The sequence below is a fragment of the Carassius carassius genome, chromosome 16, assembly GCF_963082965.1.
Source record: "Carassius carassius chromosome 16, fCarCar2.1, whole genome shotgun sequence".
Classification (NCBI taxonomy): Eukaryota; Metazoa; Chordata; class Actinopteri; order Cypriniformes; family Cyprinidae; genus Carassius; species Carassius carassius.
In genome coordinates this window covers 28,373,644-28,386,256 of record NC_081770.1, presented here as the reverse complement: position 1 = coordinate 28,386,256, position 12,613 = coordinate 28,373,644, and the positions used below count along the sequence as shown (strand labels likewise).

Here is a 12,613-nt window from a genome sequence, read left to right as displayed (position 1 = left end):
GCAATAAAAGAGAATGTGTAGCTCTTCAGAGCGCCGCTAGAAACCATTTCTCCTGCTGACACCCACCCTGCAGACATTTATGAGTGCAGATATGTATATTTCGGTAAACACCTTAAAGAAAAGCTTAAATTTGCTCTGATGCCACCAGATGTCCCTTGAATGTCTTTACTGGGGGTGGATATACTGGGGGAGAAAGATATACAGGAAACCGATTTACGCAATAATACTTTCTCTTTATTTTGTGTGTAATGTGAATAATGAAATGGTTTACTTGAGTTTTACTTGCAAGATGAGAAAATTGAGAATGACTCATACATTTTGAATAACAAGGAACAAAATTGACAGCCTGAGGACCTTTGCAAACATTATGAATCTTCATTATACTGTACGTATAAACTAATATTACAAAGTAGAAAAGAATATAACAAACATCTGCTCTTCTAAAAGTGTCCTAACAAAAGTGTGTGTATATATATATATATATATGTGTGTGTGTGTGTGTGTGTGTGTGTGTGTGTGTGTGAAAAGAATGCAAAGAAATTTTGTCAAATTTGATTTGACATTTTCTGTTACCTTTGCAAGATCTACATTTAGATTAAAATTTTTTATTGATTATTGTTGCTTGTTTGTTCTATTGCACATCATTACTACACAGGGTTATTATAGTTAACAATACTGAAACTGAAAAATTAAAACCATAAAAAAGATACTCAATATGGAATAAATGTTAACTGAAATAATAATAATAAAAAAACGAAAACATTTTTTCAGCTAGACGCCAACATAACTTACAAAAATAGAGAATAAAAAAAAATAAAATTAATAAAACCTATATAGACAAGCTATATAAAATACTAAAAATAACAAAAACACAACGAAATTACTAAAACTTTAACTAAAATGTAACTTATTATTTTTTTTTATTTGTTTATTATTGAAATATTTATAAAAAAATAATATTTTGTAGGATACTTTAGATGAAATTGTAAAGTACTGATGGGTTAGTATCTTTATACTTTCAATTCTAATTCTGTACTCAATGAGATTTTTAAATAAATAACTGTATAAATAAATTGTTAGGTTAGAAGCAATTTCTTTTAAATATTCGAAAACTATCTGGAGTCATTAGAAAACAAAAGTTGATAAAGCTCAATTACGATCTGTATTTATTGTTAGTAAATGATTCTCAACTCAATTCATACTGTTTAAAATTATATAAATACAATGTTAAAATGCTATTAAAACATATTTTGAATAAATAATACCAATATCATTACTAGAATCAATATTGACAATATTGGCCATGATGCTTTACTTAATATCAGATCAAAAAGCAAGTAAGCTCACTTTCAACATCCCACAACACAAATGCAACTGTAAGTGAATCGACCAAGAAAAATATCTAGATAAGAAAGCAAATACGACCACAACTGCTTTTAGAAACAGTGAATGGAATAGACAAAGCTTTATTTGGTAAAAGCTAATAAAGAGTCCATCTGGATATATTACACTTAGATTAGCTTACATAACTTAAAGTATTTTTCTTGTTAAACTATTAAAATACATTTAAAATTTAAAGCTGAAATAAAATAAATAAAATAAAAACATTAGATGATAAACTTTTAAAACTGTCACAAAAAAAAGAAAAATCACTGTTTTTTTTTCTCTCAAACTAAAACTATTAAAAACATTTTGAGTTAAAAGCTGTAAAAATAATAATAATAATAATAAACGAGTGCCACAATTACTAAAACTATTTTGCTTTAAATGAAAGTCATGGTTAGTTTGGTTCGTGGCTAAAAACTTTCTGAAATCTTAATGGAGTAAGTGAGTGTGAAAAACACGTACAGAGCCAAGGCTGTTGAAAAAAGGCATTAAAAAGAAACAGAAAAAGCTGGAAATGGATGATGCAATATCAAACCGTCACAACACCAACACCAGAAAAGGAATGCACAAATAATTCTGGAGCGGTTTTGTTAAACAAACTCATCTCCAGCTTATTGAAAATGTCATGAAAATGAATAATTCTCAAAGCTTGCGGCACTTCAAGTGTCATTAACATTTCATAATGCTAACAGTTCAATATTCCATCTAATTGCTGATGCCAAGACTTAATATCATTTGACAGACAGATATTATTTATTTATTTATTTTTTACGCAATGTATCCCAATGCTGGGACTATGCTTAAGAAACCTGGCCAGTTTGATCATTTCAGGGAACAAAGTAAATGCAGCAATTTGAAATAAGATTACAAGGGTTTTTCCCTTTCAGAAACCCAAGGAACCATGGTTCTCAGAGGACTATCGACTTTCAAAATGCTGAATTTAAAGAGCACAGCCTTGTCTGTGATTATAATCGAACTACTTCAGGTTGATCGATCCGTGGATGATAAACCAATCATTGAGCCCTTCAGAAAAGCAAGGAAGTGTTAACTCAGAGACAAATGAGAGGGATCCTCAGAAGAAGATGGAGGACCAATCAATCCACCAACCACTGAAGGACATCTGGGACTACATGACTGATGTGCGAGTTTATGGATGAAGAGAATAGATATTGCACAGGGCTACAGGATTTTGACACTGAAGACTGTTAGGGAATAGACTCGATAGCCAGCAGGCCATCCAATGATTCAAAATTTTGAAAGAACACACAGTGACATGATTTTATTAAGAGAGCAACTTTGAGATGCCCCCAGGCTCATTCTGAATCACAGGGAAGGGATTTCATAACTCAACTTTGATGTGGCAGGAGTCCACTTGGTTTTACAGGCCCTCTGGGGTTTGGAGCAGAGAGCCAGTACAGTCTATCAAAATGTGGGTCATATTCATTTATATAAGCCTGATTCTATGCATTTAAAAGGCAATAAGGGAGATTATGTGCTGTTACTATTATTATGATTATATGATTATTTGTCATGCTGAAGGTCCTTTCACAAGACTCACTTAAGGGCTTACCCGTCGACTTTGACCTCGACTTGAAAAGCATTGCAGATAGCGTCATGGAAGGGAGGTTTTATGAGGCTGCTAGGTAGTGAGAAAACTCTTTTCAGAGTTTGAAGGGAACAAAAGGTTTGTAGTAATTCCTTTGATACAATGAAAATCAACCGAAGTTTGGGTAAAGGTACACTGACATTTATTATTGTCGTCAAATTATTATTTTTTAACAGCTGGAATCTAGAAATTCATTAAGATGCGATCGGGAGTTTACAACCACCTATATAATATCAGAAACCATCTACTGTAGCGACAACCTAGCAACAAGCTAAAATCGCGTTAGTATCAGCATAGTAAACTGAGTCAAACTTTGTTATTTCATTAGAAAAGAGTGACAATATTAACATTTCTGGCCGATATGTTAAGCCGTATACATTTTTTGTTATGTCCGATAACCGATAAATAGCCAGTATTAAAATTTGAGACTATTTTGTTTAATTAAAATAAAAATGAAAAACAACAACAAAAACTAAATGATAATAACAAGCTAATGGATTTATATGTTACTAGTGAATTTAGGCATCACAGCATTGTGCAGTATGACAAATAGACACTCATTTTGAGATTTGCTAAAGATTACATTTAACAAAATTATTAAATTATTACTGCTGTTAAAGATTAACTTCAAGTGACCATTAGACGATCATTCACAATCAAACAGTCCCATTCATAATGAAACAGCCAATATCAGCCAGCATATAAAAAAATTATAATAATGGCCAATAAACAATATGATACCAATATATTGCGCATCATGTATGAATTACTACTCCTACAATGTAGATAGTTTACACTGTTTTATCTAAATAAATACAATATTTTTTTTATAAATAAATAAATAAATTTACCACAGCATTAGAATCTTCAATACACATTAAAATTAAATTATAACATTTTTTAAGGACTAACTTATTAATTAGTCACTATTAAGTGATGGTCAAATATGATCGAAAAGTTAAAATAAAGGAAATGAGCATGGAGTACTAAGCAGCTAATATCGGCAAATGTAATCTAAAAAAAATGTATATCAACCAATAACTGATATAGTAGTGACATATTGTGCATTGTGTATGAATAACTATTACTAGATTGTTAATATTGACAATTTATATTGTTTTTGTCTAAGAAATGAATTTAGGCATCATAACATCTACAGTATGAAAAGTGGATATTCATTTTCAGATTTGTTATAGATTAGATTTAACAAAGTTATTAAATTATAAGTATGTTTAAATACGACATTTAATTGAATATTAAATGCATCTAGATTCAAAAATAAGGAAAATGAGCATGCAGAACTAAATCGCCAATATCAGCTAATATATTTAAAAACTCTAATATCAGCCAGTAACCGATATGGTACCAATAACTCTTACAATACTGTACATTTTCTAACTTAAATTTGCTGCAACTGACCATTACTTTCAGACCATGAGTATAAAATCTTGGAATATCGCTTTGATTCATTAAGTTCAGCCGTGACCTTCATGAGACTTACCTGGCATGATCACATCGGGGAAGCCCAGTTTGCGTGTGATGGCCACACCGCGGTTGAATATCATGGGGTTTTCCCTGCGCACCTGCTCCATGTCGCCCCTCAACAGCTGCAGTGAGATGATTAGACCTGCACGAGAAGAAGAGTTTGGGGAATTAAGAGACGACTTCATCTTGACAACCACTCTAATTATCCTTGTGATTACGTTAGTATTTATTTAGTAAAATAGGCCTTTGATTGGAAGAATGTACCAGAGAGATTGCATTTCTGTCACGATTTTGTTCAGGTCTCTATGCCGGCTGCCAGTAACTGCTACAATTCAATTCAATCAAGATATTATTTTGGGTCTACAATGCTGCTAATGACCTGGCTCCCTGCTACCTTCAATCCTTCATTAAATCGCACACACCGGCCCTCCTGCCGCAATCAGTCATCCTGATTGCCTGGCTCCCGTCAGTTCCCAGTGGGAAGGATTTCTGTTCATCCAGGTCAAGAAATAGTTCTAGGCTTTCCCCTCGATGGTGGAATAAACTCTCAATTAGAACAGCTAACATACTAATTACTACTGAACGATACCTCAAGACACACCTCTACCATATTCATTATCCACTAGAACTAGACTGTCCTTACTTTGCTTGCTGATGCAGCTCATTGTAAGGGTTCATCTGATCTAGATTTTCATTATTACTTTGAAATCTTTCATTAATTTCCAAATGTTTAAGTTAATGCTGCTTGGTTTATGCTATTGACAATAGACCATTTTTGTCTAACTAACGTGACCATACTTTAATGCTGCAGGCCAGTAACCAACCACATATAGCACCACATATAGGCTAAAAACACATTGGCAACCGCTTAGTAACACTCTGGAAACCAAAGACAGCATCCTAGTATTAAAATTTGATACAATTTTGTCTAATTAAACAACAACAAAAAAATCTTATTTTCTAATTGTCTAAAGCCCTAAACACACTGCACAGTTTTTCAGTATTACTTTATTCAATATTAATATGACTCTCATCATTTCTCAGATGTTCTATGAAAACCTGTTTCCACCAGAGGATAAAAAATAAAAAAATAAAAAGGTACCTTTTTTTATTTAAGGTTTTTTTTTTGCAATATAAAACAGAATTGAGAGATATAAACTCAGATTTGCTAGGCACTAACCCAAAATTGTGAGATATAAACTCATAACTGAAAGAACAAAGTCAGAATTGTAAGATGTTATTTCACAACTCTGAGAAGAAACTCCAAATTGTGAGATATAAACACAAGAAAGTGAGAAAAAAGTCAGAATTGTGAAAGAAAGTTAAGCTGTCAGATGTAAACTAAGAATTAAGAGAAAGAAAAAAAACAACTGTGTTAAGGCGCTGACCAAAAAAAAGTTTTTGTCTATTCTACACAGATTTTGTCTATTTCCAAGTTAGTCACTTGAATTCATATGACTTTATAAAATTATAGAATTTAAAGAAAACTAGACAACCACATATAGATATTTTAACAAAACAAGTGAAATATTGACTATAACAGCAGGATAATGGACAGACTGTTCAGTTTCTGTGAAACTGAACGCTCTTCATCTGATAATAACACTTAAATCAAGTGTAAATCCATTTGTAAGTGCACTTACCGTAGTTAGTGCTGGGAGCGGTGTATTTGGTGCTGGACTTGCGGATGATGTTCTCATGAATCTGGTACCACTCGTTTTCATTATTACACCTGTGAAAGAGAGAAGAAAAAGGATAAACGATTATAGCAATGAAAATATGTTGTTGTGCAGATGAAGCAGGTGGGATTGGTACCTCAGTATTCAAATGCTTGGAGTCACAAATGTCCTTTGACAGTAAACAGTAAATGTAACTCAGTTTCAACAGTAAAAGGTCTTGTCCTAAGGCGGCTTTGCAGTACGCTTACAAATGTGCCAAGACTTGAAGTAAAAACTGGGCTTTCATCCAGTCAAAGAGAAATATTCATTTGCCACAATTCCCAGTGATACTCTAGTTTAGCACGACTGCTTAATGAAGATCCCTTCTCAAAATGTTGGAAAATAAATTTGAGTGTTAAATGAGGGTTTAAAAGTACATGAAAGTCAACATACAACACTATTTGCACTTGTATAAAACAGGGTTTTCAACAAGAACAATGTTTTATTGTCATTTGGATTGCGAAAAAGTCGTTACAAACCAGAGTAGTCCAATATGACTAGGAACAAGCATGTGCCTTCACTTTTATGTCATATGTCATGTCAAAAAGACAATATGTTATAATCTAGTAATTTATTAGATATTTCAGATATTGTTCCTTATTATGTACATTTAAAATTAACAGAGAAACACAATCTTGTCCCTTTTATCTGTCATATTCTATGACATTTATTCATTGGTTTATTGATTTACTTGATATTTTGTATCTTCAACATTATTATATAAAAATATAATAAAACAAAGTAATTATTAGCATATTTTAAAATACTTTTTTGTCATTGCTGGTGTTAAAACGTTGGTAAAATCAAATGAATGGATGAATGAGTGAGTGAGTGAATAAATAAATGAAATGTTTAATCTAAACATTTGTATATATCAGTATATATCTTTTTTAATACTGTGTTTATATTTTATAATTCAGATATAATTATAAACTCAAATCCTAGTTTATATCTTAAAATTTAATTCTGAGCTTATATCTCACTAACAAAAAACAACAACAATGTTTATGCTTATAAAAATAATCTGAACATTGCTATATATATCGGTATATCATATATTCATAGGAATTTGACATTAAATAATTTTTATGAAAATGTATTAGTAGTGCTATAACCCTTTCTACTTCATAAAACAATACATAAACATAAACAAACACGCACAAAACAAAGCTAAGTAAAGGAAAACTAAATTATATAAATAAATAAAATACTTTAATCACCCATAACATTGTCCTTTTTGATTAGTGATAATGTCAAGATGTTGAAGCATAAAAACCATCAGCAAACAATTTTTTTGGAGAATGGTGCTAAAGAGTTTTAGGTTGTATCCAATGTCCGTTTCTACAAAAGAAGTGGTATATCTTTGATGCTGAGTGTAGAATAACCTATAATCAAGACAATTAACCCCTAACCGGCACAGCTGCATTTTCATTTGCATGCAGCGTTTGTCAATTGGCACTTTGAGCGATATAATGGTGAGTGAAAAAAAACACGGAGTCAAATACAGCCAAGTTTTGAGAGCCATCACAATGAAGCAAATCATGACACTCTACTGCTTTAAAGCAGAGAAGTGCGGCGCTCTCAAGAGAGAGAGCAGAGCCATATGCTACATTCCAGCATCAGTAGCTGCTAAGTCGCTGTGGGCTAGCTGTTGGTGGTTCGAGAACAGCAGCTTTCTGGCCTATGGGGAAGTGATGTCGTTACTGCCTGATCCAGAAGTGACTAAACCCTTCATGGCAGCTGAAAAGGGACCTCCGCGCTATGCTAATGCTAGTGTTTGTGGTGGCTTAGCGGGCAGATGCTTTGTGGGAACTCCCACAGAGTCCATCTGGTTGGCTTTCTTGGCGACTGGCTCCAAGGGCGTCAAGGGTGGTTCTGGTCTGTCGCTCGGAGGGTCACAACAGCATTGCACCAACACAGGCTGTTTGATGGAAAGCACTAAATTCCAGAAGACAAAAAAAATATCTGCTACAAATCTGATCGGATCAACTGTCGGTCTGGTTTCTCATGGCATTACGTTCCTAAAAGTCTACCACTAGATGTCCCTAGAAACTAGTCCAGCCTGAACACACATGCAAACGCATGTATTGTGGAAACATGCATTTTTCTATGTCTTTAAAAATATATAAATATATTTGTTCCTCTCTTACAACCTCAAAGATACTGATCTGCTCACTTAAGCCCAAAGAACAGGGAAGACTTCAGGGCTCAACAAAAAGACTGACCTGGGGCGAGTGTTAGAGAGATTCATGCTACCTGACAGAACTGTGACTCGCCCTACAGAAGCACTGCTGAGTCACGACATCTTGCACACATTTTTATGTCTTACATTTGGTTTTCTGCAATACTGTGCAGAATAATGGTGAAAACTGCTGCTTGAAACGTTTCACTAAGGTTACTATATATAGACATTGTCATAATTAATATGGGTTTAAAAAAATACAGTTGTATCTTAAATACATATACGTATATATGTAATGAGCATATGAATATAGTATGGAGTTACATACATTAATACAAGCTGTGTGTTTTAATTATGCACTGTAAATGTATGTAATCTAAATAAATAAATAAATACAAACATGCTACACAAATAAAAAAAATACATATTGGTTAAAAATATTTAAAAAAATACAATAGGAATTATATAATTTGTATATATATATATATAACTGTATATTTATTTTGTCATTATTTATCAGTTATTTAATTTAATCATTTTATTTTGTTTTAGTTAAATAAATAGGTAAATAATATTATTTACATATTTAGCTTATGAATATAACTACTTGAGATTTATAATAATGTAATACACGGTCTATTTGAACTGTTTTGATATTTTAAGTGTTATTAAATAAAATATGCAATTATTTAATTTTAATAAATAAACAAATACATTTGTACTTAAAACAATATTATTAGTAGTGTAGTAAGTATTATTAGTAGTAAACCCATATTATAAATAATAAGAACTATTATTCATAATTGAGTATAAATAAATACAGATATTAATAATAATAATAATAATAATAATAATAAATTGGCATATTAGAAAGCTTTCTGAAGAATATTATGACACTGAAGACTGTACTGTTGGCTCCTGAAAATTCAGTATTACATCAAATAAATAAATAGCATATTCAAAGAGGAAACAATTATTTTAAATTGTACAAATATTTCAGTATAGTACTGTTTTTACTGTATTTTGATTAAATAAATGCAGTATAAGAGGAACATAAGAGACACCTTTTTATATCTATATATACACACATATACTGTTGGTATTTATCTATTTACTTACTAATTTTCTTTATTATGTTTTTGAAAGTAGTCTAAATATAATCTCATTCCAAAGCCCCTCACACGCAATGAGCGATTAAACTTTTTAATTGACAGAGCAAAGCCACAGGTTCGTTCACCACAACATCACAAATAATGCATTCCACAGCACTTGTGCACAGTATAGATCCTTCACTTCAACGTTACTGCATTTCTCCTAGTCTCACAGACACTGATGGCTTAATTTCAGATCGTTTCCAAACGAATCTAGACTTTTTCTCCTCTTTCTCAACACACAAGCGCCATTCTTTTTTTTCTTTCCTTGATTTCTCTTTCTTTTACCAGTTCTGTCAGTTCCCCAGCCAATAAAACAGAGGAGGCTTTCTGCATGGCTGCACACTGAGGTAATGAACGTCTGTGATGGAGATAGCTGGAGGACTGGAGCACGTGTGCCATCCACAGGGGAGGATTTCAGAGACAGCTTCACAGCACAAATGACACGCAATGTCTTTTCTGTTTTAAACAACAGCAAATGTACGCTGCAGCTAATGCAGCTAATTATTGATGTAGCTAAAAACGTAGCTCAATATTAGCTCTGTTCCAAAAACCTAGTATACTGCCTACATTGACAGCTACCTTATTAGCTGACCTATTTATTGAATAAATAAATAAATAATGCGAACATCATCAATAGACAGCATATAAATGAAAACTGCATTATGTTACAGAGTTAAATGTTGATACAGGAAGTGGTATATGTCTGTGCAAGCTTTGGAGGTGTTGATGGAAGCGATTTATAGGATTTATTCTATAAAATAAATCATTTACTATTCACACTATTACAAACATACTATTCGAACTGGATTGTCATCAGTGACTGATTTACAACGTCCACAATTCTTTCCAAAAGAGACTGATGTTAGCATGTCGCTATGCTAATGACGCAATAACCAAGCTGCAGCGCATATAAACATTGGGTAAAATATAAAGCATAAAACCATAATCTCTGAAACAGATTTTTTTTTACTTTTTTCTTTAACTATTCACACAATCTATTTGATGAATTATTTTCTCTAGATTTGTTGCAATGTATTCTGGGATTGCTTTAAATGCTAAGGATACACGCTATGCTTAAAACGCTAGGTAGGCGGCACAATAGGGTTACGACCGGAGCAGTTTTGACACGCAAATCTTTCTTTATTAAAAAGAAACAACAAAATTGAGTTTGAAAACAACCTCCTGTCAGTCATGAAACAAACATATTCGTCTGATCCGTACAATGCATAATTCACATCAATTTTACATGAATTCGTGTTTGCAGCGCTCAGCTTTGCGAATCTCAAATGATAGAAGCAACAATAACTTGAACAGAGCAGCTAATACATTCCTGAGTGGTTTTTATCCATCAACCCTCAAGTGTTTTGTCGAGACTGAAGATTTAATAAAGCCAACCACTCTCACGGTTTAATGTAGCTCATAATAAACTTAGTTCCCCAGTCTTTTTATTTATTTATTTCGATTTAATTGATAAATCAAACAGACAAAAGGCTCGAAAGTGCAGAGAAGAGGCTTACGTGTAAACTTTGAGCACAAAGTCTTTCTCCTCTTTGAGTTCAGAGATGGTCTGAAGGACGTCGCTCATGGCCAGCACTGCGCATCCGTACGGCCGGCGGTACTGGACGTGAGGGGGGCCTTTCTTCGAGTCGTTTAACAACATCCGCCCTGAACAAAGAAGCATTATTAATCACTGTCAGAAACGTACGTGTGCACACTACCATCTACATGATTACACAAATCCTGTCCAGCACACAATTAGGCATCGACTTGAATGCAAGGATCTGCAAATTATATATTTTAGCTGGCTAGCAAACCTACAGCATAATTTCCCAGTGAATTGGTGGCCATTATAATGTTGTTACATTAATGTTTGTGCCAATTTATTGGAAAATTCGACCACTTTAGTACTGCTATAGCTGGAAAATAGAACTCAAACTATATGCCTAATATTACATATTTGTATATTTTGCTATTTGTTGTGTTGTATATTAAAAGAGGCATTGTTGAATAAGGTTAAATAGTTTTGTATATAAAATGCATTCAACGATCAAGAAACAAAACATTATGAAGAACGTAAATGTTTCAGTATCTAGTCAAATATTAAATACAGAATAATTTAGCGTTATTCTTATTAAAGACTACTTTCGTACAACTATTTTATTACTTTTACACGGACCAATATAGTTATACATTTAAATAAACAAAGGATAAACAATATCAATATACCCTCCAAAAAAATAAAATAATAATTTTTGTTCTGTTCGAAGCAAGAGGAATAGTTTTGTCTCATTCCCAGTGGCCCGTCCCTTTATAAGCTGGAAAGCCACACTTATGTAAGTCTAGAAATGAAGTTGCTGGTAGAAATGTAATACCTTGAAGGCAACGTTTGGCTCCAAATGAAGGAAATGGATGGAAGAAGAGACAGAAAGGGAAAGAGGCTAAATGAGACGGGATACTCACCCGTCCTGATGACCTGGGACACAATGTACAGATCTCTCTTCATGTCCTTGTTGCTTAAGTCCTGTGAGAAAAAAAGAGAAGCTACTTAGTGTCTCCAAAATAAGTATTTCATATTTATTTCATATGTATTTTTTAGCCATGGCAATAACAGATTTTGGTCCCACCGTAAAGAGGGCGCAGAGACGGTCGACCTTCTCTGGGTTTTTTGGGCCGCCATTTTTGTTGAGTTTCACCATAAACTTCTCACTGGAAGAAGATGAAGAAGAATTGACATGAGAATGTTGTCATTTAAAACGTTCATCATTTTGACAAGAAAATACAGCTAGAAGTAATCACTCTAAATTAGTTTTGTTTCAGACACAGATTTTAATTTTAAACATCAATTGGTTTTCATTTCAAAATGAACAACATTATCATATGTTGTGAAGTGTGTGATTTGTGTCAATAGTGTCCCAAAATTATCACAGAATTTTTATGCAACTAAATCAATTATCAATTTGTGAAGTCAAAAATAAAAATATATGTTAAAAGCACTATTTATTTAAACAAAATAGCTGTAAAACATTAATTCATGCTAAAAGAAATTTTAAAATGCAAATTAATGACAATAAGAAATACGTAA

The 12,613-nt window shown here is 32.7% G+C and overlaps 1 protein-coding gene across 8 annotated transcripts in view; it reads right to left on the bottom strand.

The window, feature by feature from the left end:
• Positions 1-12,613, bottom strand: part of LOC132160081 (dedicator of cytokinesis protein 3-like) — a 177,343-nt gene that overhangs the window by 38,427 nt on the left and 126,303 nt on the right. For all 8 annotated transcript variants that reach the window (XR_009437948.1, XM_059569782.1, XM_059569783.1 and 5 more), the window contains 5 exons: positions 12,156-12,237; positions 11,992-12,052; positions 11,049-11,196; positions 6,121-6,209; positions 4,494-4,619 (listed from right to left, as the gene is read on the bottom strand). Coding sequence is in view for 7 of the 8 variants with exons in the window: in XM_059569782.1 (XP_059425765.1) it covers positions 4,494-4,619; positions 6,121-6,209; positions 11,049-11,196; positions 11,992-12,052; positions 12,156-12,237 (506 nt within the window). In the remaining variant the exon portion in view is untranslated. The remainder of the gene's footprint in view (positions 1-4,493; positions 4,620-6,120; positions 6,210-11,048; positions 11,197-11,991; positions 12,053-12,155; positions 12,238-12,613) is intronic.